Raw genomic sequence first — 22,215 nt, forward strand, 5'->3', positions numbered from 1 at the left:
CAGTGTGTGCTTGTGCTCTCTTTCTATGTGGTTTATTGGGCCTGTCTCGAGAGACCACCATGGTGCACCTAGTTTGGCCATAGAGCTTATGTAGCCCACACGCGTCTCGTGGCTATAATTAGAACTGAAACTCGAGACTGCCCCGAAGGGCGGGACTGTCCCGGCTTGGTCCGCCAGGCTTATAAGAGCGCGGGATCCTTGGGACTGGTTTGGCACAAGACTTTCCGACCAGGACACATACAAAATTTAGCCAGTAAGTATTAACGATAAATTGAGTCTTTAATTGTGTGTCTAAGGTGAAAATATACGTAAACAAATCACAACAAGTTCTACCACAACATTTTGTGTGTGTGTTTATCATGTTGTAAGTTAGCGTTGTTTGAAAATAAAACTGAACACAATATAACTGTATGGTTGTTTTCATGGAGAACGTATATGACTTCCCCGTTTGGTACGACCGAACAATGAGACTAATTATTGTACGCTTTGAATATATCTTATCCCATAAAGGTATCCAGGGCATCTCAGTGCGATCTCAGTGCTTCTTGTGCGATTTAAGGAAGATGATGGTCTAAAATGGGTTTTCGACCAGAAACCACAAGGACTACTATACCTGTTGTCTTTCTCTGAGGCCCCACACATCCATTCAGAGGAATATGCAACTAAATGATAAAGCCCGATGATAAACTACTGATCATGGGGAGACACAGGTGAGATCTAATAAAAGTGTGTACATTGTAGCGAACCGTAGAAGAACATATTATATTGCTTCAAAGTGTCATTCTCCACGGCGCGAGCTATTGGTAACGTTTAGTGGACGAAACCATCCAATAGACTCCTTGGCGCATCTTCCAATTATGCACTTAATGTAATGTGGTTTCTGAATGGGGTTGACTATAGTTCACTGGAGTTAATAGATTTTACGGTTATACAAAAATGAGTTCGTGTTTGTAAATTCTAACCATCTAGTTCTATTAACCTTCTATGATCCAATGTGAATTTAACTGATAATTGTATAGACCTACATCGAATATGGAAGGTGCGATTTGATTATACCTCGTTAAAATCAAGGTGGCCAAACTCACTTATGGAAATGGTTCTAAATTTAGCGTGGAGCTTCTTAATGCTTGCCACATCGGTCTCCCCCTACACGTGACATATTATGAAAAGTAGCCGGACAAAACTCCATAGATGTTTATTTAAGACAAACCCATGACAGATTGAAAGTGTCACATGTTTGAAAGACTTTCCTTAACTAGAATTGTGCTTGATTCAAAAAAATAGCATACACAAAAACGTGTCGCACTTTAATTCACTAAATGGTTTCAGAAATGGCTGCATTTTATTTGTTTGATATATCTCTATATCTAGCGAGTGAATGGCAATAAAGAGATCTAAAGATCGTGTGCTTCAAATACATGTTCTTTGCTCTTTATATCATTATGCTTCAAGGCTTCAATAAACTATTGCCATTCAATTCTGAGTTGAAAGCAAGTTAGTTGACACAGAGGGTTGTCTTGACCCCCCTTTGCTTCCTTCTGCCCTGAACTTGTTGTATCTGGTTCTGAGTTGCCCCTGCTCTTATTTGACATTTGAGGTCTCTGGGACTTTCTGTCAGGGGCAAAAGGTACACCTTTTGAACCTAGCAGCCGCACGTGTACCACTTGTCATAGGAGCGAGGTCATGAGTACTGGTGTCACATGGGAGGGCACTGTGGGGGGGGGGGGGAATCAGCGCCACCCTCTTGACTCCCAGTCTCCATGACCATATTTGGAAGTGCCCGGCTTATCTTTTTTTTTTTGGCACTGCTGCCCTCGTATCCACGACAGCGGCTGACGCAGGAGCACATGTCTGATTCTGCCCCTTGGTGGCAGGTGATAGTGGCCCCCTGAGTCAGACCAGGGCGCAGCGGTGAGGGGCTGTCCATACAATAGTTAAATATACCCCCCTGACACCCCAAACACGCGCTCTATATATAAAGCCACGGGCCTCAGCGTTCCTCTGCGTCGGGGCAACCGGAGACACGCACGGACCCCAAGATATGCATCACAAGGCTATCAACGCACCACCGCCCAGCCCTCTCCTCTCCCCGCCGCTCCCTCCCCTGGGCACCCTCCACAGACACCCAGCCCCAACCCTATCCACGCGTCTCGGTCGACCCCAATCTGTCTCGGTGCTAGTGCTCGGTTTGTGGCGGGATGGGCACCTGAACCTATAGGTTTGTGCAAGGTGAGACGGGTGCTTCATGACTGATCGTTTTCGACATGTTGACAGGACATTTGAAAATGACAGCTGCGATCTAAACATTTGTGATCTGAAGCACTCACCGCCTTGATTCCTTGAGTTCATGTGAACATATTTTTGGTTAACATGCTGCAGAGGACTTTCCGTGTTTCCTGATCTTACTTAGCTGTGAAACAGGACGTTTCCTTCTTCTTCATTCAATCATTGCATTTCCAGGGGTTTTGATATTGAATCTTGAATTCACAGAACTATTACTTCTATTCGTACTCATGCTTCCAAGCTTCCAAAGCCTTAAGGCTGAGATAATCTTTGAGATATCGTTATGGTTGGTTGGACTACCCCACTGAAAAAGCCTCAGATCATTCAAGTGATGAAGCAATTTCTTCAATTACATGACCCATGTTTTGATATTGAAATCGAAATAAAGCATTTTGGTAGTGTATGTGTCCTCATTTCTCGGCACATACCCTTAGCGGGGTAAAGGTAAAGGTAACTAGGTAAAGGTAACTAGAACTAGAATGGTCAGCCTTTATGGGGGGGAACACACCAGGCACTCTTTTAGACTAATAGGGCTGACGTTGAGCGTTGTTTCGCTCAGTAGGCTATTTGTTTCAGGTCGTGCATTACATTGTAAGGTGAGGACAGTCAGGGCATGCTAGGTCATCAGGGTGTGCACTGAGGAGTGGAGTTCAGGCCATGTGCGTCGGAAAGTATCGCCAACGCTAATGTGTAAACCCCATAACTTCCCGGGCGGGTTTGCTATCGTTAGTTGGACTACCACACTGAAAAAGCCTCAGATCATTCAAGTGATGAAGCAATTTCTTCATTTACATGACCCATGTTTTGATATTGAAATCGAAATAAAGCTTTTTGGTAGTGTATGTGTCCTCATTTCTCGGCACATACCCTTAGCGGGGCCGTGGACAACCAACAGCGACTCAGTAGGCTATTTGTTTCAGGTCGTGCATAACATTGCAAGGTGAGGATAGTCAGGGCATGCTGTGCGGCGCCAGCACAGGTTACGAGGTCTCTACAGGAGGCCGTGTAGTTGATGTGTCACAGAACTATTACTTCCATTCGTACTCATGCTTTCAAGTTTCCAAAGGCTTGAGGATGAGATCATCTTTGAGATATAATTATGGTTGGTTGGACGATCACACTAAAAAAGCTTCACGTCATTTAAGTGATGAAGCAATTTCTTCCACTTTATGGAAATTACATGACCTTATTTACAGCATTAAAAAGACAAAGTGCGACAAAATTATTGATGGCTTCTATTTAAATTGAATACATTGTTTTATTTATTGAAGAAACAGGTTAAAAAACTACCAGTAGCTATTCGTTGAGTTTTGTTAATCTCAATACTAGTGGAAATAAAATTGATTTGTACTATTGTGTAACTATTGTGTGACTAAAGTCATGGTATTCAAAAAATGCTGTTTTAATAATGTGCCGGAAGAAATGTTAATAAATGACTAGTAAGCCATTCATTGCTGGCCCTGATAAATCTAGTTGTGAAAGCATCCAGTTAAGCACCTTGCCTAACACAGGGTTGATAATGAAAACGTGACACCATGTGGGTTAGGTAGTCTCTTTTAAGTTGCATAACCATCCTTTCAAGAGTTGGTTTCATCTTTTTGTAAAAGGTTACAATATAAGTTTCTTTAAGTTACAAGGTTTTTCTATTTACAGGTCAAGAGAGGAATAATATTACATTGGCTCAAAGCCTGTCTTGGTGATGATATTATTCCACAGTATATTTACAAGTCTATACATAATCCCTTGGGGTCCAGGCTTCCTGCTGTGAGGGAAACAGAAAAAACAAAGTCAAAATCAAAATTACACTTTCATTCAACATATATATGTTGAATGACAACATATATAATATTATTTTTACCTATAAGCTGTTGAGCAGAGAGTTCTGAATGCTTTTGTACACCTGGTTGTAGATCTCCTCCTTGGTTTTCTTGCCATCAAGATACTCTGATTGGGGCAAAAGAATCATTACTTTACTTTTGTTCATACGGGTGGAAAATCGATAGCTTCTCTGTATAAACCTCAGAGCCATATTAGCGGTTGACCTTCATGACGTTGTACGACTTACCTATGGAATTGCAGTTGTTTTCCATCTCTTTCCTGTGTTTCACGTACATGGGCCACACATGGCCGTCGAACAGGCCAGGGGGGTCGGGGACTGTGTATGTTCTTGTACTGTCGGGAGAAAGAAAAAAGATAAATTCACGTATTTAGCTTCAAGTGTGGAAGGCATCAGTAAGAAGCCATTTTGAGTCTGATCCAGGATCTTCGTCATCTCCTCCTCCTCACCTCCTTCTCTGCTTGCACTCCTCGTATGGAATGGAGATGAAGTAACTCTGGTCATAGAAGTCCAGGAGGGGTCTGAGAGAGCAAGGAGTTCGGTTAGCTCAACGGTCTGCGGTTGAAACGTGCGCTCCTATAATGGCTGCTTATGTAGGAATACAGTATGGCGTGTTAGCACGGGACTCACAGGTAGTTGTAGAGGAGGAAGCCCTCCACGATGAGGATGTGGATCCCCGTCGTCTCCGGGTCCGACGTCTCGGCTTCAACCGACAGGTTGACTCCATGGGAACGGGCAAACTTGACTGGGTTCTCCTGCCAGCCTTTGATAGTGTTTACCATGGCCTCCATGTCGAGGGCCGTGATGACTGAGGAGAGACAAGAGGAACATATTTCAGAACACACCAGACTGGACAGCGCAGCAATGTGCTTCATGATCAAAGTGAATGACTCTGGCATTCACTGAACTGACACTAGAGAAGGTCAGTGGATAAGTAGTAGAAGTTATTTTGTAATTTTTTTTATGTGCAGGAAGATATTAATTATGGATTTCCGGCGTGAAAATCCATTCTTACCATCCCACTGTCTAAAGCCGTCCTCCCCGACTTCTATTTGATCGGGTTTCTGAAATAACAGTCACCAATAAAACATTGCTGAAACCTAGTAACCAATCGCAACTGATCATCACACCTGGACACGATAAGTCAAGGACCCGTCTCCACCGAAAGTGGCCTGTTGCGGCCCGGGTCTTTGTTATTGTTATGTTCTGAAGTTATTATGAGCCTATCTATAATTCGAGCGCAACTGTATCGGAAATTGGCAAGTCTATAACAAGATTGTATTGGTAGAATAGGGCTTTAGGCTTACTTTTATTTATTTTTGTTTCTGTATCAGTTTACAGACGCGCGCCTTTCAAATCGAGGAAAGATATAGTAGGCCTAGCCGATGTAGGCAATCTCTATGTTTCACGATAAGAGCAAAGTTGATGTACCTAAAACAATAATACGATGTCAAACGAGGTGGCAACGCTGTTACGAATAGATGTATGTGTGACTTCTGACTATTGACTTTGAGTGGGGACGCTGAACCTTTACGTTCGCTGTCCAGGAGACAATCAGCCGTATTACTAGGCTGCCAAGAATAGTGGCAATGCTCATTCAAACAAATAACACCAATAGGCCAGTTTGCTGTGTGCTGGCCTACATTTAGTTTTAGCACTTCATGAGAACTTGCGTCTAGTTCTGAAGGGGGCTGTGTACTGGCTTACCTTGAAGAAGTCATCCTGGTGCACCACACAGCAGTTTGGTAGTGCCTTTATTAACCGGTTCGTCAACGTGGTTTTCCCACCGTTGGTGATGCTGAAATAAAAATTTAAAAAAGGTCAGCTGATAAAGGTCACATTATTTAGATGTCTCTATTTTACAGACGCGTTGTACACATGGTGTAATTTAAGCTCATCGAGACTTACCCGCCGATGCCAATGATGAACTTCATGTTACTTCTGGTCTTCTTTAGAATTCAGTAGATAAAAGAAGGGAACCCGACTAAAACAAACAAACAATCCTTCAAAGCTTTTAAAAGTCTTTGACCTTCCTTAACTTCTCTGCCAAACGTTCCCCCCTTTTACTACTTCATTGATTCTCCATGGTGCTACTGTATTTATATATAGTGTTTCCTCACCGCGTCATAACGGGTCTCGAGAACCTGTGCCCACGTTCAGCCAATGGGCTTCCCCCCCGTGTCGGTAAGAACCGCTATAGTACGCGGAACGTGTCCAATCAAAAGACGACAAATAGGCCCAGTTTGTGGCAGTGTAAACTCCCGAATGTGCACCTGTCGGTTCGTCATCGTCCGTTCACACACAAGGCTCAGCCTAGCCTACGAAGTTATTCCAACAAGCAAATAAAATCCGAACACAAGAAGGATGTATACTGTATCTATAGACTATTGTAGATGAGGAATGATTGTTGCAGACATCTGTGAATAAGTATGTTCTTTTGACTGCATAGATATTGCCTATTGGAGTGGATAAGGCAAGAAGTCTCTGAAAAATACATTCAATCACATTGTAAATGTAGCCTTAACTGGAAATTAAGTAGTTGTTAATTTGAATTGATAGAATAAACAATTAGTCAGTTATAAACAACTGAATAATTGTATTTCCAAACAGCTCAGCTTTTATTTGGGTGTGTGTGTTGGTGTGTGATGTGTGTGTGTGTGTGTGTGTGTGTGTGTGTGTGTGTGTGTGTGTGTGTGTGTGTGTGTGTGTATGTGTGTATGTGTGTATGTGTGTGTGTGTGTGTGTGTGTGTGTGTGCAAGCGTGCAGCATGTGGCTTTATATTTATCCTACGGTTTGTATGTAGGATGTGTATGTGAGAGAGAGAGAGACAGGGGAGGGGAAGAGAGAGAGAGGTTGTATGTTTGTGTGTGCGTGTTTCTATTTTGGTGAATGTGTGTTTGTATGTGGGCGTGTTAGTGAACTTGAATGTTAGTGTGTGTGTGTCGGCTGTTGATGTATGTGAGATCGATCCGATTTTTGGTTTGTAGAGCAAAGAGTGGGGCACGTGTGCGAGAGCACACCATGTCAGTGTTTGTGCGTGTTTGTGTGTGTGTGTGTGTGACCACCTGCTGCGTCACACATGCTTCTGATGCAACAGGTTGGAATACATGGCTCCATGCCATGTCACCACCACACAACACTGCCTCTATGTTGAGGCTACACCCCACATCAAGGTCTCAGCCCGATGGCACCGCCCCCCTGGGACGTATTAGTGTCATTATCTACACAATCTCTTCAAACCTGAGGCTGCACATTACTGGATGTGTGTGTGTGTGTGTGTGTGTGTGTGTGTGTGTGTGTGGGGGGGGGGGGGGGGGGGGGGGGGGGGAAACGACTTTCTTTTTACAGTGTTTGATCACAATCTCTTTACTGTATGTCTCCAATGCCAACTCTAGTAGTGGACTTTGTGCCCTGGAGACTGAAACGCATTTGAGCACATTGTAAGAGTCACGTTACTTTCCAATGGGTATAAATCTCAGGGGATGCCAGTATTATTAATTGCCTTTAAGTGCGTGGATATTTTAAAGTATGAGGTTGTGTATTACAACCTCCCCAGTGCAAACTTAAGATTTTCCACACATCCCACAACCATGTCTCAATCTGTGGTGCATTGGGCACACAACCGGAATAGACATGCATCTCCCTTGCAGCAGCACTGAGCTTAATAAAACAAGGGTGTTTAAAGCTGATAATCCTGGAGAAAGAATGTAAAACAGCATTTAACGGGAAACCTTAATTGTTAACATTATATTTCGTGAAATATGTTCCTTAAAGTAAATTAGTATTAAAGGCACCCAGTGCAACTTTCGAGGCTTAAAAATAAACATTCAATTTCTAGTCTTTTTTACACGTAGTAAGTTTCAATAACTCCATACCATTACATACCGACATTTAAGCAGCAAAGATGAGACGTCGTTGTGTGGTGAGAACTGATACAAAATCGATAACAACAATGCCGCCATTTTCTTTATTTTTTGTAACCTACAATAAATAAAGCAGGCTTCCAGTCAATGGAAAAATGGCTTCTCCCCACCGGCGATTGTTGTTGTTTACGATTTTCTATCAGTTCTCACCACACAACGACGTCTCATCTTTGCTCCTTGAATGTCGATATGTAATGGTATGGAGTTATTGAAACTTACTACGTGTAAAAAAGACTAGAAATTGAATGTTTATTTTTCATTGAATGTTTACATAAAGTTGCACTGGGTGCCTTTAAATGCATGCACTGTAATGAAATAGATTTTACCTGCTGCAATTCCATTATTTAAGTGTATTGCTAATAATGACATGGCATTAGAAAATGTTTCAACAAAGCGGTTTTAACTGCAACAGCCAGGAATACATGGCATATCATTCGTTCTCATCCATCCATTCCTCCACGCATTGCAGAGCTTCCAGTGACGGATCAGAGGAGGATTTATGCGCGTTTCAGTGCGAGCGCTAAAATTGGAAGGAACACGCGCGGACAGCCAAAATAATTCCTCAAGTGCTTGACGAGCAGCAGCCTCTCAGCATGCCACTAGGCGCGTACAGTTGTATCTAAATATTGTTTATCACCTTGTGGTTACGAAGAGGGCTTGCATGGGAGAGAAGTGTGTGCCAATCATCTGACCTCTGCAGCGCTTGCAGATGCAGACTGGCAGAGACAAAGAGAAGTGGTGTAGGTCACGGGAGGTGTCAAACAGGATTTACACGTCCTTTACTTGGTCCTACGTCAAGTGGGAGTTTTTATCGGCTCTGAGGTCGCCTGGCCATGCCAAAACATTCACTATCAGGTGAGGCGCATTTCGCCTATTGATGGATGAGTGTTAGGTCGACAGAGAGCACCAGGAAAGAATGTGATAAAACACAGCCCCACCAATTATATATTAATTTTTTGATTTATTATTGTTGTTTGTACAAACAATGGCACATATTCATATACATGACTTTAGCAACATAAACATTTAGATATATAACATCTCATTTGTAAATATGTCCTGTTTTTACTTCAGTAAAAGTGCATTGTAAAACATGACACGACACGTTATCAAAAATATGGAAACATGAAAAAAAGAGGAGGGAAATAAATAACCATGCCACTTGCATATGTAACAATGGAACATATTTGAGTGTGTGGGTGCTGCCTCCAGGTGTGACCTTTCATCTAGGTCTTGGAAGAACTGTATCATAACGCATGATTTCACATAGCTATAAATAACCCATGCCCGTCACACCATGGTCAAAACATCCATCACTTTTCAAAAAGAATGTACGACTATATACACATTTTTAGTTAACAGTACAAATCCACGTTTGTATCGCTTTATCGCGAGATCATGCTGGAAAAGACTCATAGACACAGGTGACGGAGATCCTACATTTTGATTTAAAACGTTTTTTTCTTATGAAGCCCATTTGGTCATGCAAGAGAACCCTCCTGAAATGCTTACATAACTTTAAAACACGTCATAGGGGAAACATGAGCACAGACGAATACATGGTCAGCACCCATAATGTTCATCAAAATCCGGTTCTGCATATTCTTTGCACGACTCGGTGTCCAGTCACAACGGAGAAAGTGCTTTGGCCCTTTGTCTCTTCTATGCGAGTGCCTGCATTGTAGATCTGAACGGCGTGTTGTTATCCCACATGACTCTTAACAGACCACCCGGGCAGCCATCATCTGGCACGAGGACTCCCAGCCGGTCCTTTTTAAGAATCCCCCTGGCCTGTGGTGGAGTTATCCGGCGCAGACAGGTATCGGGTTAAGCGTGTGCTTCCAGGCGATCCCCGACACCGCCCGCGTTGGGTTCGTCTATTTATTTTTCCCATGATTTTCCCCGTGTGGCACACAGTGATTCATTCCTGGGACGTCCGCCGGGGAGGGGTCGCCCACAAAATGCCCCCCTGTGGCGACAACGAGAGAGAGCGAGAGAGAGCGAGAGAGAGCGAGAGAGAACGATAGTGGGCGAGAGAGAACGATAGTGGGCGAGAGAGAGCGAGAGAGAGCGAGAGAGAACGATAGTGGGCGAAAGAGAGAGCGAGAGAGAACGAGAGAGAACGAGAGAGAGCGAGAGAGAGCGAAAGAGAACTATAGTGGGCGAGAGAGAGCGAGAGAGAGCGAGAGAGAACGATAGTGGGCGAGTGACAACGAGAGAGAGCGAGAGAGCGAGAGAGAATGATAGTGGGCGAGAGACAGCGAGAGAGAGCGATTGTGGGCAAGAGAGAACGATAGAGTGCGTGAGAGAACGAGAGATCTCTAAAAATAGACCTCGCCCCGACCTAGCTTCTCGTCCCATACTGTGACCCCCCATGTCCCTCTCCCCCGTCCCCCCCCCTAACCAGTTTTCATCTTGAACTCTGAAGGGCGAAGAACACTAATTGACTACCCCCGTTGACTACTTACTCAACAGTACCGTCTATTAAAAATAGCAGCACCCGCGGGTGGGGGGTACGACCGGTGCTGAGGAGCCTAGCAGATGGGGCAGTATGGAACGCAGGGGTGCAGCCCTGCTCCTGACAGGGACGTATGGATGGAAACCGAGTTCATGCTGTGCTTTTAGGTGTTCGGACCCGGTGACAGCACACTTTGACATGGAGACCCATAAGCAGAGGAAGAGGTTCTTCTTGGGACTTGGGCAAAAATATCCCTTTGCCAAGTATGGTGTAACAATGTTTTTTCACTGACTTCATAATAAACAACAGTGTTTGAGATGAATTGTCGGTAAATCAACAGCATGTATACTTGTTTCGGCTCGACTTAACGTTGATTTTAATAAAATAATTTAAAGAATGTCTGGAACCAATTCAAATGATGCCTATTCCTCACCGTTAACATAACCGAGATCCATGTAGAACATTTCCCCAAATGTCAAGAGTTTGTTTTATCGGAAGGAGGACATTTCAAAGCATGAAGTCTGATCAAACTATGTGCACCTCACTGTCAAAGGTCAGGGTCAATGTGCCCCACGGTGGAGCTGGGCCTGCAGGAAAGACACACACCATTAAATAAGTGATAACCGGTATGTAGGGTTAGGCCAAGAGTACTCAAAAGTATTTTGTTGCTCGCTAAGGTGTCCTGATATAAGAGCACATCTGAATTTAGAGAGGAGGCAGGAAGACGTCAATTTTAACTAGCTAGCAATATTAATATGTGAAAGCCAATTCATTTAGCATATACAGATTAGGGTATAACAGTCGGATCAGTCAACGTTTAGTCCTGTTCTGATCTGTTCTGCTTAAACATATCTTAAAATCAGTTCTCAGCCTTCGAAAGGCTTAACTTTTCTATTTCAAAAGTAAACCTCTTTGTAAAAAATGTTTCCTTTACATTCTTGCGCGTTGTAACTAGTTTTAACTGAATGAAAAGTAGGTGTTTGAAGTAATACAAAATTATTATATCTAATATTTTTATTATACATAATAATATGTGCTATTTGATTATAATATATTATTATTATTATTGAAACTAGGTCACCTTTCTTTCGCTGCTTCTGAGTTGACTTGCGGCTGTTCTTGTTCAGTCCTAAAAGGTCAGAGAAGAAAAGAAGTTACCTCTGGCTGCTGTATGTTGGCATGAAAACTATTTGGATTTATGTTTTGTTTCTAAGTATTTTTAAAATTGAACTGCTCACCTCTCCTTCTGCACTCTGAGCTTCTCGTCATCATACCTTAGAGAAATTGAAATACAAGTGTGTAAAGGATATGTCTGTTCCATAAATATGCTCCATGAGATAAGTTGTTACATAACACGTTAAGTAATACGAGTGTCATCTAGCATGGGAGCAGAATATTTACATTAATTAGGTGATTTATAGTCTTGGATCACACTCTGTAACATACTATTTCAATCATGTAGCAAAGTTCCGAACAACTCTCACCTAATTTGGTTGTATCGGACATGGAACATAGAAGAAGCACTCAATTCAGTGTTTATATGAAAACGGTCTCCGCTCAGTTTACCAATAGGTGAGGTTTACAATCATCAACCAGAGCACATATTAGGACAGAGTATATATACCCTAAACAAAATTGAAATCGTAACTATAACCTTTATGGAAAGTGTCAAGTGGTAAACACGGCTTGTAAGACTGCTCGTGAAAAGCTTCAGTTTTCTTATGATCAACAGAGTGTGTGTTGGATACACATAGTGATGACAGTGACCTCTGGTGGTCTAAAGGTACTTACTGCAGCACACACTCTGGGATCTGGACGTGCACCATGGGGACGATCTGGCTGAGCTCGTCCAGGCTATAGACATAGCGAATCTTATCCATGAACTTCACACTGCATGAGAGAAACCACATAATTATGCCATCGTTCAACCAATCCAAACTTAAAAGCCTTACATATGTGCATGTAGCACATGTACATGCCTGTAATAACTAATGGTGATCACAATACTGACAAATATGCGGCAAATACGATTACAAAGAACCAAAAATAAAGAAACATTTGAGTCCAGGTGTATATCTTCTGTTAGTTGGACAGGCAAAAGGGCAGACATTTCCTGTTTTATAGTAGACCTACAAAGAAATACACAATGCAAGTCCTGAAAGCATGTACTACTGTGTACATGCCCGTATGGCATGACATTGTTATCACTGTGTGATTTTATTTTATTTTATTTTATGTATGTATTTATGTATTACTGGACATTTTGTACACTATTTTTGTTGTTGCATCTTTCTATATTCCATGGGCTGCTGTGACAAGTGCATTTCTCATGTATTGGCTGAAATAAAGTTCCTATCTATCTTATCTACTCAAACCATTGGAGACAATGTGATAATCCACACCGTGACTTTATTCTTGACTTTATTCTTGACGAGCCAAAAGTGACTATTCCAGCACACTTTTTTTTACAGAATTTGATCTTCACAGGGACCCCCAACCTCCCCTCCACCCAGTGCTCCACCGCCCCCAGAGGGTTACCTGACGAAGGGTCTGGAGATGGCGAGGACCGTGCGGATGAACCAGGACGGGTGGGCGATGATCAGACACTTGAGGTTCTTCCGTAACCTGCGTGCGCACGGGAAGAAGACATGAAGGTGAGCCTATGGAGTCATCACAGGCACCTCCTCACCCGTCCTCCTCATCAGCATCCACAGCTCCTTCCTTTATCTCATCGACAAATATTTGTTTGATTTAATGATAGACTTAAATACAATTTAGAACCTTTGCTCAAAAAAAGGAGTGTTAATAAATGGGAAACTGATATAGCCAACCAGCTTCAAAGACACAAAAAGAAGAAGAAGAATGATAGGTTGGAAAATAAAATAAATACATCACAAATGTAAAACAAATTTAAACATGCATTGATTTTAGATTTTTTGACACAACGATTTACAACCAATGTAAATACTTTTTTTCTTTTACCTCCTGTCAATCATCTGGTAGCACTTCCTGAACCAGCTGATCCCGGGCATCTTGCGGCGGGGAGTTGCTCCGTTCAGGTAGATGATCATGTAGTCCTCGGCCACCAGCAGCTCCAGGCTGCTGATGACGTAGCTGCACACAGACCATCACAACCAGTGACCGGGGAACGGCCTCTCCCATGCAATCAGCCAGACGTACCAACGGCCCAGTCTAGAACTAAAAGGCTGATTATGGTCCCACGTTCTGGCAACGCCAGGACCACGCTGGGGATGGACGTCATGGAGGTGAAGGATGAGTGGCAGGACGAGGACTTCCCCAGGTACTGTGTGTGTGTGTGTGTGTGTGTGTGTGTGTGTGTGTGTGTGTGTGTGTGTGTGTGTGTGTGTGTGTGTGTGTGTGTGTGTGTGTGTGTGTGTGTGTGGGTGCATGCGTGCATGTGTGTGTGCGCGCGTGTGTGTGTGTGTTTGTTCACGTCGTGAACCTGTTTTGGTTCTGCGTCGGGTTTCAGTGAGCGGACCTATCACAGCCCTTGATGCTGCGTCGCCTCAACGGAAGGTTACAATTTTTGGGAGGCTCACGTCAGGCCCTTGCAGGGGACGCAAGGGGGGTCCGCAAGGACATAAGGGGTCCGTAACCCCTTTACGTTGCACGAACATGGGACCATAATCAGCCCTTAATAGTTGCACGAGAGAGGCTTGAAATCAGTGCTTATTTCTACCTCGGATAAGGACAGTCTAGTGTGGTTGGGCTGTTTGACTTCCAGCAGAGAAGTTCTTCATTCGAACCCTAACAGGCACCATTTGTCTGTCAGCATTCTGGGACTATTTAGCCTAACCCCTACCGGCACATTAACGACATGAAAAATCACTGCTAATAGCTTTGGCAATATTTGCATGATAGAAATAGTGAAAGATTACATTATGTATGTTTATGGCATGGTTTAATGCCACCATATTTAAGTACTGTGATGGTGTTAGAATGTTCCTCACAGAAAGAGGTTCTCCATGATGTAGGTGTAGTCCTCACAGCTGCTCTCGGGAAGATAGCAGGCTGCAAACACTATGATGGCATTCAGACCCTCACCATAGTAACCTGAGAGAGAGAGAGAGAGAGAGAGAGAGAGAGAGAGAGAGAGAGAGAGAGAGAGAGAGAGCAAGAGAGAGCGAGAGAGAGAGAGAGAGAGAGAGAGAGAGCAAGAGAGAGAGAGAGAGCAAGAGAGCGAGAGCGAGAGAGAGAGAGAGAGAGAGAGAGAGAGAAAGAGAGAGAGAGAGAGAGAGAGATATGGCACATTCTTAAACAAACTTTGAAATACACCCCCCCCCCCATACACACACACACACACACACACACACAGTACCCACATGCACGATCTCACACATACCTCCGTGGGTGACCACCCTCAGGTAGGGTCTGATGGTCTGCATGTCTATCCTGTGCTCCTGGTCCCCGATGACCACGGACCTCCACAGCCGGCCGCTGGCGTCCCTCTCCTCCTCCCCGTCACTGTCCCCTGGGAGCCGCTTGGCCGTGGCCACGGGGGTGTCGTCTGGGGGCCCCGGGAGAAGCACAACGATCACAGGTCTGCACTGCACTGGGGCTTAATTTTGCCTCTTTTTTTTTTGGTTTACCAGGAGAACTTCCGTCCAGGAAGTTTTGATGGAAAAGAAAAGGTTTCAGGGCCAATGGACACATCGGGTTTCCAAGCGTTCTCACAACACACGTCATCACACTCGCTTGTGCAAGAGTGTGAAGCCCGTTGAAAGTTACCATTCTGGATAGTACGTTTTCAGCTGGAAGTGGTAGGACACTCGTGTTTTACAGGTCATTTGCCGGAAAAATTTACACATACGTTCACCGATGTCGACACTTTCTCTACTAATATTAGGTTTTTAACTGATATTGGACTTTTATTTATTTTATATTATATCCAGGAATGTCCCATTGAGATATAATATCTCGTCTTCCAGGGAGTCCTGGCCGGGCCATATATGTGATTATTAGCGGGGTAACTCACCCTATAAAGAAAAACCAAGCCAGCAACACAATAAATATACCTGCATCCTTATTTATCTGTACAGGTCTACAATGTCGAATTTAGGACCTCAAATTTGAAGTTCCAACTGAATCACAGATGAGGTGTGATCGTTACACCCTTCAGTTACTAACACATAAGCAATAGCTGCAACATTTTACTTTGCTCTAACAACTGCATGACAATTCAATCTGCAATGACATCACTTCCCCCGTACTGACCCTCCCACTCCAGGTCGTTGCCGTTGCTGTTGTCCAGCGAATCGGTGTCGTTGGGCGTTTCCATGGCGTCCACGTCCAGGTCGTCCAGGGATGCCTCGCTGGGGTCCAGGGATAGCTTCATGTGGGGCGCCACCAGGGTGCGCCGCTTGCCCTGCCCAGCGGAATCCCCCAGCTTCAGGGAGCTGGGTGGGTCTGAGGGGGTCACCAGAGAAAACGGTCTTAGAAGAGCCAAATTGAAGTTGACATAATTATCATAAAACTTGTTTATGCAGGTTGGTGTTTCTGAGCGGTTAGGCTAGACAGGATGATACCTTGTCCAATTTCCTTTTCTGGCATTTCATTATCTTCTCTGATTGTAGGGAATTATGAAAAACATATGATGTGTTTCCTCTACGTGAATGGTATCCTTGATTGCTATACTAATCGATTTCCGTACACAGTCATTTTAATGTGCTGTAAAGCGTTGATATAAATAATCATATTATAAGCCTACTATCGTCCAACTGAACTGACTTGTTCTGTGGTCAGTGAGGCCGTATGATGATTCAACGTCGCCATCTTCTGGCAGTGGTCTGAAAAGAACAACAGTAACAGGAAAGTCATAAAGATGTACATATACTAGACGGGTAGATGCTATTGACTGAAGATTAAATGGATTGAAGCTTGATTGAGTCGTTCTTTTGCCTTGTTTTTTTCCAATGTACAAAAAAAGTATTACGATCCATGCAGAATGTCTCTTTGTATCCCTTGGCACACAGAGGTGCAGTTGTGGTTTAAATTGTGCATCAAAGTACTATGGATGTCGTGAGAGAAAGCAGCCTCTGTAATTACCAGCCCTGACAATGATGTTGTAATTACACGGATAAATGCTGGCTGCTATGCAACAAGCCCAGACACAGTACACACACGGGTAAGGAGGGCAAACGATCGCCTGAAGTCAGGACTGCTTTTTTGTTGTCTGATGGTAATTGCAGTGATTATGTTGCCAATAAAATTGACAGAGAGGAGGGGAGCAGGCCTGGATAACTATATTAGGTGCTGGAAAAAGCATAAAGGCTTAAGCCAACACACTGAAATACAAAAGCCAAAACGGCAATACAGTATTTATATATATTTAGCGGCAGACAAGATTGTAATGTTAAAATGTAGTAATCTGCCTGCAGGGAAACTATTCAAAACTAAAAATAGACACACACATATAGAGCCATACCCTGTGTGAGTCACCCACGCACAAGGCACACAGATTTATGCATAAAATAATCCGCCCCATGTGAGTGACTCAGAGCAGGCACCAATTTACACAGACTCTCACTGCAGTGGAGAAATAGAGCGAAAAGCAGTTATGTAATATAATGATGCAATCATGCACTAAAAGAGTGATACACCTCTTCTGCTCCTCCTTTCCTAACTGTTATTTATTTGTTTCTATAGTTTTATCCTGAAAGCTACTTTAGAAATCCTTGGTTACAGCAACTGCGGTAGGGGATAGGGCATCTCGCTCTAGGATGGACACACACACACACACACACACACACACACACACACACACACACACACACACACACACACACACACACACACACACACACACACACACACACACACACACACACACACACACACACACACACACACACAGTACCTGGGGAAGTCCTCGTCCTGCCACTCATCCTTCACCTCCATGACGTCCATCCCCAGGGTGAGCTCCGCTGTGCTCATCCTGGAGAGACAGACAGACAGACAGACAGACAGACAGAGAGACAGACAGACAGACAGACAGACAGACAGACAGACAGACAGACAGACAGACAGCGAGAGAGAGTATAATCCTTTGAAACAACAGGGGTTATCCTAGAAAAGGCCATGCAGATCAACACTGCAATGGAACACTTTGTTCCCTTGGCAGGACCGTGCTACTATACCATAACTGTGTTATAGGCCCTGATGGGCCTACTCAATGAATTAACTCATTATTCACCTTCCTTCGCAAACATCCCACAGGCCAATGAACTAAATATAAAATAACTCTCATTCAGCCCCTGTTGGCCAATCTATAAAAAAAACACAACAACAAGAGACCTTATGAAGGCAGCGGCAGTGGCGACATAGACCACGCTACATGATACAACCCAATAGGAACGCGCATACACGCATGAGCCTCACTTTCAACCTGCTCCTACGCATCTCGCTTCCCTGCGGGGGGGGGTATTCCTTCTTGTGCTTTGCTGCACATCGCATGAGATTAGACGCACCTCTAGAAAAGCCATGCGTGTGTGTAGAGTGTGTGTCCCGTGTGTGTGTGTGTGTCTGTGTGTGGGAGGGGGGCTGCCTCAAAGCAGATGCATCCACCTTCTGTCGCTCAACTATAGCATGCGGATGACGCATCAAAGCCGCCGGTCAGCGAGCAGTACCCATGTGGAAACAATCTGAAACAATGGGAAGCAGAGAGGGGTTCGTAGCTCCAGGGTGCCCTGCTATGTTGGTGGTGCTACTGCTACTGCTTCTTCTTCTGCTGCTGCTAAACTGGCTGCAGGTTAGGAACATCGAGTTGGCAGAGTAATGTTGTCTTCTGTGAGAGTGTGTTCTTACTGCACAGTATGACTGCCGCTAGAACTATGTCGTCTACTGTCACCATGGCTACCAGTGTTGAGATCATGCTTGTTTTTGAGAGATTCTTAACATTTTCGCAATAAGGAGCAGCAGGAGATGTCCTAATTAAGGATGAGTAACAGACTGAATAACAAGAAAATATAAGAAAATAAAGACCGCACACACTTGAAATCCATAATTTGAGTTATAGGAATTTAAACCCGGGATTTCAAAGTGACTGTGTAGGCTATATGGAGTCAGATCAGGTCTAATCCAATGTATTTGTTCAGACCTGTTTCGAAATTTAAATCTCAAGTGGTTTGAATGCCCAGATTACACTAAATGTCTTTATGAGTCATCAAAGGGGCAAGGGAAAAACTCCCCAAACCGACAGCCTTGTGTTAAAGTGGCACATGGACGCGATTAGGGGTGTCCGTGTGTGTGTGTGTGTGTGTGTGTGTGTGTGTGTGTGTGTGTGTGTGTGTCTCTCTCAGAGGGGGCTTGCTGGGGCTTGGGTTTGGTTGCTTTAATCTTGTAATCCTATATTCTTTTAATTGTTTAATGTGGATTTAATGTAGAATCTGAGTCTCATCCACAGGTTTGCCAACCATTATTGTTCTTTTAACTGACCTAAACTTATCTTCAGAGCTTTTCGTTTCAATATTGACATTACGTAAAAGGAAGTGTATATGCTGAGCATTTATTTTAACATATAATCAAACCACAATATCAATGTTAACCCAGGTCTGAACAGCAACTATTTCAGGGGGGGGGAACTGCCAAAGACCCACACACAAACAGCTGACTGGGACGTGTGGCTGGCCGTCGACACAGATGTCTCTGGTCGGACTGCAGCTGTTAATACAGTGAGGAGGCGCTGACGGACACGATCAGGGGGGGAGCGTGTGTGGACTGGGGATTGGAGCCCAGATGGCTGTCCGGTCCTCCAGCCCTCCGCCACTGCTCTCCTCCTCGCTCCCTCTGCACTGCCTGCTCAGCTTTCACCACACGAGGGACACTCTTTACCAGGACGTATATTCATGTATGACAATATAAGAAGGACCCCAGGAGGACCAATTCAATAAGTAAATATAAACAATTAAATGTTGAATGTATTTTTTTGGATGGATTTGCACTAGCCTTATCATAATACGTATGGAAGGTAGTCCTGACTGATACATTATTATTACCCAATGTTAGCATAGCCTTCTGTGCAGTAGTGCAGCGACAGGTCAGAAAACCCAGATGATCAATTGAAACAGTGATACGGATGATCACATGACCATGTTCCCTTTTTCCTCCTTTTTTTTTTTCTTCTAGCAAACTAACATGAATCTCTTCCTTTCTTTAAACAACCGCACACTTCACAATATCTGGGATGGGTGGGGGGATTATGACATTGGTGAGTGAAATAGAAATAGGCTACAGCGTGAAAGCTTTCAACGTTGCGATACTGCCACAGGTCATTAAAGAGCAGTCAGGAGATCCTTAATTCTCCATACAGCACAAAGATGCAGACATCGCAGCAGGCAGGCTGTGGACATCGGGGATCGAACCCAGTGCTTGCTGTGGGAGTCGAATCCAACTTCCAATAAAACAAGGTCTCAGATGAGAATAGGAGATACTCACAAAAGAGTGGTCTTTTTTGTGTCGTCCGATTGGTTTCCCCTTTAGCTTTATACTTCCCAGTTGTGATCATGTGAACGCCATGCTTTGCTGAGGACATCTGCAGGTAAAACACACTTTTATATAGTCAATAGTGCGTAGTCCTCTACTCTAGAGAACGAGGTTATTCCGAATATCTCCTATCGCCTCCTCCCTTCCACCGAGTGAAAACCCAACCGGAAAATAAATTCTGCGTCCTTATCGCATCCCGTGCTGAATCAAAACAGCAGCTTCCTCTGTGAGGGAACTCTGCCTCTAGCAGAGAGAGAGAGGGAGAGAGAGAGAGGGAGAGAGGGAGAGAGCGAGCGAGAGACTATACAAGTAAAACTAGGACAACCCCCGTCCTGGGGGGCTTTCAGCTCTAACGCTTTTTTCCTTCTTCTGTTTGAAATATTATAACATTTATATCATCCTCATATGCTCCATAATGAGCACCCCCCCCCCTCCCCCTCCCTTGCAGGCTCTCTAATCCTTCTGGGATGAGGTCATCCCCGTCGTGTGGGAACTGCGATGCGATTGGTTATGTAATCGCACCTGCTGCTGCTGCCTACCTTCTCTGTGGAGTCCTGGGGTTCAGAGACCTGTGTGGATGTGGTCGAGGTGGAGTGCAGTAGCAGGCTATGGCATGGTCGCTTTTTCCGCTCCAGTAAGCACTGAGTTAGGTCCTCAGGTTTGAGATGGGTTCACAGCCAGCAAAAGATCACTGCGTTCTTGCCACATCTCTCTCTCGCTCCCTCTTAATCTCCCTCTCCCCCATCTACTCTCTCTCTGTCTCCCTCACTCTCTCATCATCTTTTTTGGACTCCCTTGATAAACCCCTCCTCCGCATCATTTTCCTCCTATCTCTTTTCCATCATGCAATGATGCTCTTGACCCTGAACTCCCCACCCCACCCCGTCCCCTCCATCTAACAATCCCTCCCACCTTTCTCTCTCTCTCGCTCTCTGTAATTCTCTCCTCCCTCACAGCTGCTCTGAGCTTCGTTAGTAAACACAAGCCTCAATTTTTCCGATCTTCTAAATTGCTATTGGCTGGTTGATGACATGTGCAAGATTTTGTTAATAAAATGTTTGGTTTCTATGCCTACACCAGGCAATATATATAAATATGGGAAACATATTCCCAACTGTTTCTGTGTATAATGAGATGCTGGGTCTTATCCTGTCAAATGTCCAGGTTTACTTTCCTCCCACTAGGTGGTGGTAGAGAGCACTGTTTTGGATGACGCCTTAATCTGCATGTCATTCGGCCAGCGCTCGGCAATAACAAGTCGGGTCAGGCGGGGCGAATGAGGGCGCAGCTCGTTGAATAAATACTGGGCTATGTTCCATTTGTTATCTTGTGTTTTCTGCACTCGATTTTCCTTCGGGAACCTTCAAAAGACATTGGCCATTGAGTGGGAGGAGGCGGGTTCATCCTGTGTCACATGGTGTCTCGTCGGACTGAGACTGGCCTCTGATGGAAAGCGATGCTGATGTGTGTCTCAAGGGGCCACCTATTCTAGAGGGTTCCTTTTTAGACTTTAAATAGCCTGGCCATTTGCTTTCCATCAAAGAGAGTTGATGCCAAGTGTTTGTCCCTTTCCCCAGTGTTTCACTCATCTTCAGCTCATCTAATACGGTGCATGCATTGAAACTTGTCAAAATGATTTTGTTTTTTATCTGTGAGTTGTTTGGAGGTTTACAATTCAACAGGTGTGTGTGTGTGTGTGTGTGTGTGTGTGTGCGTGTGTGTTTGTAAGAGGGGAGGGGCCAACAATGAAATCTCTTATTTGATACACACACAACCCCCCCCCCCCCCCCCCCACACACACACAAACACACCCACGAAAATGTTATGCTCTGCCCAAATATTTGCCGACTGCTTTTCTGCACTGCAAATAACCACACCTTACAGCCCTGAAGGTGTTGCTCCACCATTGATTTTACGCAGTTGTCAACCCCCAAGATAAGTGGCCTCAGATACAATTGTCTGCTGAACGACTACATGTAATTGTTAAATGACAGGCCAGGATATTGATTCCAATGAGATTACCTGTCCAATCTCACTGTCAGGGCAGTTAGGGCATCATGGGTGGCAGAATAGTGAGTATAGTTAGGTGGAGCTTTATTTGAATGTAATTTGTTTAAAATTCCATAGCTTTCCGTCAGCTATTATAAGTGAAATGCTAATAGAGAGAGAATAGTTTCTGGTTGACCCAGCTTCTCAATGAGACCATTTAGAT

The 22,215-nt window shown here is 44.1% G+C and overlaps 2 protein-coding genes and 2 long non-coding RNA genes across 11 annotated transcripts; 2 read left to right on the forward strand and 2 right to left on the reverse strand.

Moving 5' to 3' along the window:
* Positions 1 to 6: 6 nt before the first annotated feature.
* Positions 7 to 16,404, forward strand: LOC132462807 (uncharacterized). Of its 4 annotated transcripts, none has more exons than XR_009526908.1 (6): positions 7 to 253; positions 511 to 710; positions 12,974 to 13,156; positions 13,506 to 13,768; positions 14,954 to 15,283; positions 15,751 to 16,404. It is a non-coding gene; the product is annotated as an uncharacterized LOC132462807 (long non-coding RNA). The 4 variants fall into 4 exon arrangements; XR_009526909.1 differs by having other exon boundaries at positions 14 to 253; positions 13,506 to 13,561; positions 14,954 to 15,063; XR_009526906.1 differs by having other exon boundaries at positions 13 to 253; positions 14,954 to 16,404.
* LOC132462805 (nicotinamide riboside kinase 2-like) lies at positions 3,822 to 6,210 on the reverse strand. Of its 2 annotated transcripts, XM_060058562.1 has the most exons (8): positions 6,029 to 6,210; positions 5,828 to 5,918; positions 5,136 to 5,184; positions 4,751 to 4,928; positions 4,570 to 4,641; positions 4,349 to 4,455; positions 4,142 to 4,227; positions 3,822 to 4,045 (listed from the first exon to the last, which is right to left on the reverse strand). In XM_060058562.1, exons 1-7 carry the CDS (start codon positions 6,052 to 6,054, stop codon positions 4,142 to 4,144), a joined length of 609 nt encoding a protein of 202 aa, XP_059914545.1. In that variant the 5' UTR covers positions 6,055 to 6,210; the 3' UTR covers positions 3,822 to 4,045. The 2 variants fall into 2 exon arrangements, with proteins under 2 accessions (XP_059914545.1, XP_059914546.1); XM_060058563.1 differs by lacking the exon at positions 5,136 to 5,184.
* Positions 8,033 to 10,736, forward strand: LOC132462808 (uncharacterized). Its single transcript, XR_009526910.1, has 2 exons — positions 8,033 to 10,015; positions 10,056 to 10,736. It is a non-coding gene; the product is annotated as an uncharacterized LOC132462808 (long non-coding RNA).
* On the reverse strand, positions 8,986 to 20,869 carry LOC132462804 (caytaxin-like). Of its 4 annotated transcripts, XM_060058559.1 has the most exons (13): positions 20,543 to 20,869; positions 19,956 to 20,052; positions 17,380 to 17,457; positions 16,251 to 16,309; positions 15,738 to 15,929; positions 14,866 to 15,030; positions 14,474 to 14,576; positions 13,485 to 13,616; positions 13,041 to 13,127; positions 12,294 to 12,392; positions 11,741 to 11,776; positions 11,584 to 11,631; positions 8,986 to 11,089 (listed from the first exon to the last, which is right to left on the reverse strand). In XM_060058559.1, exons 3-13 carry the CDS (start codon positions 17,454 to 17,456, stop codon positions 11,050 to 11,052), a joined length of 1,038 nt encoding a protein of 345 aa, XP_059914542.1. In that variant the 5' UTR covers position 17,457; positions 19,956 to 20,052; positions 20,543 to 20,869; the 3' UTR covers positions 8,986 to 11,049. The 4 variants fall into 4 exon arrangements, with proteins under 4 accessions (XP_059914542.1, XP_059914543.1, XP_059914541.1 ...); XM_060058560.1 differs by lacking the exon at positions 19,956 to 20,052; XM_060058558.1 differs by lacking the exon at positions 20,543 to 20,869 and having other exon boundaries at positions 19,956 to 20,409.
* Positions 20,870 to 22,215: the final 1,346 nt, after the last annotated feature.

Source organism: Gadus macrocephalus, chromosome 8 (genome assembly GCF_031168955.1).
Source record: "Gadus macrocephalus chromosome 8, ASM3116895v1".
Lineage (NCBI taxonomy): Eukaryota > Metazoa > Chordata > Actinopteri > Gadiformes > Gadidae > Gadus > Gadus macrocephalus.